This window comes from Vicugna pacos, chromosome X, assembly GCF_048564905.1.
Source record: "Vicugna pacos chromosome X, VicPac4, whole genome shotgun sequence".
NCBI lineage: Eukaryota > Metazoa > Chordata > Mammalia > Artiodactyla > Camelidae > Vicugna > Vicugna pacos.
The window spans coordinates 104,612,550-104,616,046 of NC_133023.1; the positions used below are offsets into that span (position 1 = coordinate 104,612,550).

The window sequence follows — 3,497 nt, forward strand, 5'->3', positions numbered from 1 at the left end:
GAGCCACATCAAACGCCACTCCTCCCTGCAGCTGGAGCATTCTGAGTGTCCTAGCAGCTCAGGCAGGATAACCAGGTCTCTAAGCATCCCTGAACAAAGTGCATCTTCCCCTCTCGCCCAGGAGATGTATCCACGATCCCAGAGGGACTGCTCAGAGCAACCTCCCACCTGACACGTTCCTCTCACCACTAACAAGTGCCGTCTGCACGTCTGCCTGCCGCCACCACCCAGCTTCATTACCATCACCTCCCACAGAAGGACCCCCGTCCCCCCAGCTTCCCAAAGCCCCGGACTGCCCTGGCGCTGGGCACTTACACTTGGGTGCTCTTTCCCGCACCCCCAACCCCTCGCCCTATTTTATTTGCCCTGTGGGACTTAGGAGACATTTCACCAACGTCCCGACGTGACTGCGGCTCCTAGACTATCCTAGGTGTGGGCTGTCCTGCTTTTCCGACTGTCCCCGCTGCTAACCCCGAGCCCTCCAGAGAGCAGAGGCTCAGCGAACATCTGCGGAATAAATGAAATGTTGAGCAGGGATCCTACTGATTCACACTACATTTCTCCTTTCTTTACTAGCCAAGAAAATCCAAGAGATAGATAGATAGATATGTCTATGTATATGGGTTTTTTTGGTTTTGTTTTGTTTGTTTTATAGAATGACAGAGGTGAATGAAAAAATTAGGTCAAACAATATATTTTTTACATGTATTTCTCCATTGACTGACCCACGTCAATTCCATCGATAACTCCTTTCATATTTCCAGGGAAACTTCATCCAGATACCACGTTACCTCGTCCAGGAATGCAAACTAATCTGGAAGGTTAATCATGTTGCTTTACAAAATAGGAAAACTCTTAGACTTGAATGGATCCACAAAAATACACGAGAGATAGACGTCACCGACAGAGACACTGACAACATTTATTCCTTCTATTAAGAGGATCAGCACTTAAAAGATTTCTGATAAAACAGAGACAAATTTCTTTGTAATCGTAAGGAATACTAACCAACAAAGACTATACTCCACCTGGCCTGGGGCCTCACTCCTTAGAAGGCTGACTGCTCGCTCTCCAAACACAGGGTGAAGGATGGACTCCCTTCCTGCCCGGCAGGAGAAGCTGCTGGACAGGGGCCTGGAGGAGCCCGGCTGCAAGTCTGGCTCAGGCCTCCTCTTCCTCATCACTAGCAGCCTCATCTGACAGGGATGGGAAGGAACTGGGACCCCGTCTACTGGCCCTGTGTAAATGCTCCAGGACTTGCAAGTTGCTGATCTCCGCGTGGGCCCGGGGGCCCCACAGGAACTCGAAGCGAGCGGGATCGCTGTTGGCCACCTGCCGGTACTCCAGGTACCCCTCCTGCACCCACACTTTGGTGATGAGCTCCCTGGGCTCCCCGTAGATGAAGTGCTCCCTCCCAGCACGCAGCCCCAGCTTGCTCAGTGCTCCCCACACCTCCTCCTCAGGGAGGCGCTCTCCCTCCAGGTGGATCATGCAAAGGAGCATCACCAGGAGGCCGTTCTTGGGCATGCTCTGCCCATCGCCCAGCATCCCATCACAGGTGAGGCCCAGGGTGGGGACCAGGACATACCAGTGGCCCCCGGGATCCACCTCCTTCACATCCACCCCAAACACCAGCTGCATGTACTCAGAGGCCTGGCTGAAGACCGCAGGGAAGTGGTCCTGGTATTCTCTGAGGAAGATACTCAGCATTTCTGCCCTGGTGGTCGGCTGCTTCCGGTGATACTTGAGGAGCAGGAAACCCACCAGGTCAGTCACCATCGAAGGCGCTGCATCATGGAGCAGGGACACGGCACAGGCAGAGTAGGAAGAGGAGACTGAGGAGGAGGAGGACCAGGGGGATGCGCCCCCCTCCCGCTCAGCCTCCATCTGCTGAACATCCATCAGGCCCTGGGAGTCTCTCGGGTCCTGAAGGTCTTCCGCAGCCTTGCGGAGCTCACTCATCTCAACGGGAGGCACGATGAGTGGTGTCGGGCAGCCGAGAGGAGCGAGGGAAGGGGTGACAAATGGGGACCCACGGGCCTGGGGGAGAGAGGGTGTGTCAGCAGGCTGGGCTGAGAAACCCACCCTGGGGGGCTCTGACAAAGGCCACTTACTGGTCTCCTCTCCAGGGGTGCCCTCGGCCTCACAGGGGCTCTCCTGCTGGTGGACGGTCGTCTGTGAACCTGTCGGGGGAAGTGAGGCAACTCCTCAGGGTGCAGCCGGCACAGCCGAGGTTCTGGGGGCAACAGGGGGTGTGTGGAGTGGACGTTGGCCTTGTGGGTTCCCCTCTGTTCTGGGAGCCCCCGGGTACACACTCAGGGCCCACACCTCAGCTGGCACTGCCGGCCTCCTGTGCTCTGTGACCCGAGGACACGTGTCTCACACCGAGGCCTTGACCTCCCGGTGTCTGGAGCCCCTGGGAGAGAAAGGAGGGGAGACCTGGGGTCTACACTGTGGCACAGCCCTGGACCCGCGTGCTGGCAGGAGGCCTGGGCTCTGGCAGGTTCCCAGTCTTCTAGGGTGGGAGGTCCTGTCCCCGCTAGCTCAGGGTCCTCACCGTGACTCCAAGCGGGACCTGGGATTCTGCTCTCCAACCACCTGAGTGCCCCTTCTTATAATAAGTCCCCGGTCTCTCTGAGCCCTGGATGCGGAAGTCAAGACACACCACGTGTGCTCATCCCGCCTGGGGGCCTCCCAGGGCTGACAGCAGGGGCAGGATCGGTTGCGTCCCCTCTGTTCTGGGGTTTATGGTCCCCTCACTCCTCCCTCGGGGTCCTCACCTTGAGTCTTGGCAGGAGCTGAGATTCCCCCCTCAGCCCGCCTGAGGCCCCGCCCGTCATATCAAGACGCCAGTCCCTCCGAGACCCGCATTTCACGAACTGCTGCCTGAGGTCATCCCGCCCCGTGGTCTCCCAGGACTGGCTCTGTTCTGGGGTCCAGGGTCCCTGAATGCTAAGTCGCGGTCGTCACCCTCACTCCCAGGCGGCTCTGAGATTCTCGCCTCCGCAGACCTGAGATCCCCGCCTCCCTTTCACTATGTCCCCAGTCTCTCTGAGACCCTGATGCGGAAGTCAGGACAAACCTCGTGGGCCTGACCTCCCCTCGGGCCTCCGGACAGCTGATAGCAAGGGCGTCTTTCTGTGGCGTGGCCTATCTTCTGGGTCCCGGGTCCCCTCAGTTCTCCCTCAGCGTCGTCACTCAGGCGGCATGTCGTCTCCCCTCTGCCCACCCGAGGCCCCGCCCCTCATCCCTGGACCCCAGTCCCTCGGAGACCCGGATGTCAGGAAATGCTGCCTGACGTGATCCCGCCCTATGACCTCCCAGGACCGACTGTGTTTTGGGGTCCAGGGTCCTTCACTGCTCGCTCGCAGTCGTCACCTTCACTCCCAGTGGGACCTGGGATTCTCTCTTCTGCAGATCTGAGGGTTCCCCGCCACCTCACACAAAGTCCCCGGTCTCTCTGAGACCAGGGAGCCGCAGTCACGACACAACACGTG

The 3,497-nt window shown here is 58.5% G+C and overlaps 1 protein-coding gene across 1 annotated transcript; it reads right to left on the reverse strand.

Moving 5' to 3' along the window:
• Positions 1-897: 897 nt before the first annotated feature.
• Positions 898-3,210, reverse strand: LOC140685373 (melanoma-associated antigen 10-like). Its single transcript, XM_072956317.1, has 3 exons — positions 3,083-3,210; positions 2,115-2,183; positions 898-2,040 (listed from the first exon to the last, which is right to left on the reverse strand). Exon 3 carries the CDS (start codon positions 1,960-1,962, stop codon positions 1,162-1,164), a length of 801 nt encoding a protein of 266 aa, XP_072812418.1. The 5' UTR covers positions 1,963-2,040; positions 2,115-2,183; positions 3,083-3,210; the 3' UTR covers positions 898-1,161.
• Between the last annotated feature and the right edge of the window lie 287 nt (positions 3,211-3,497).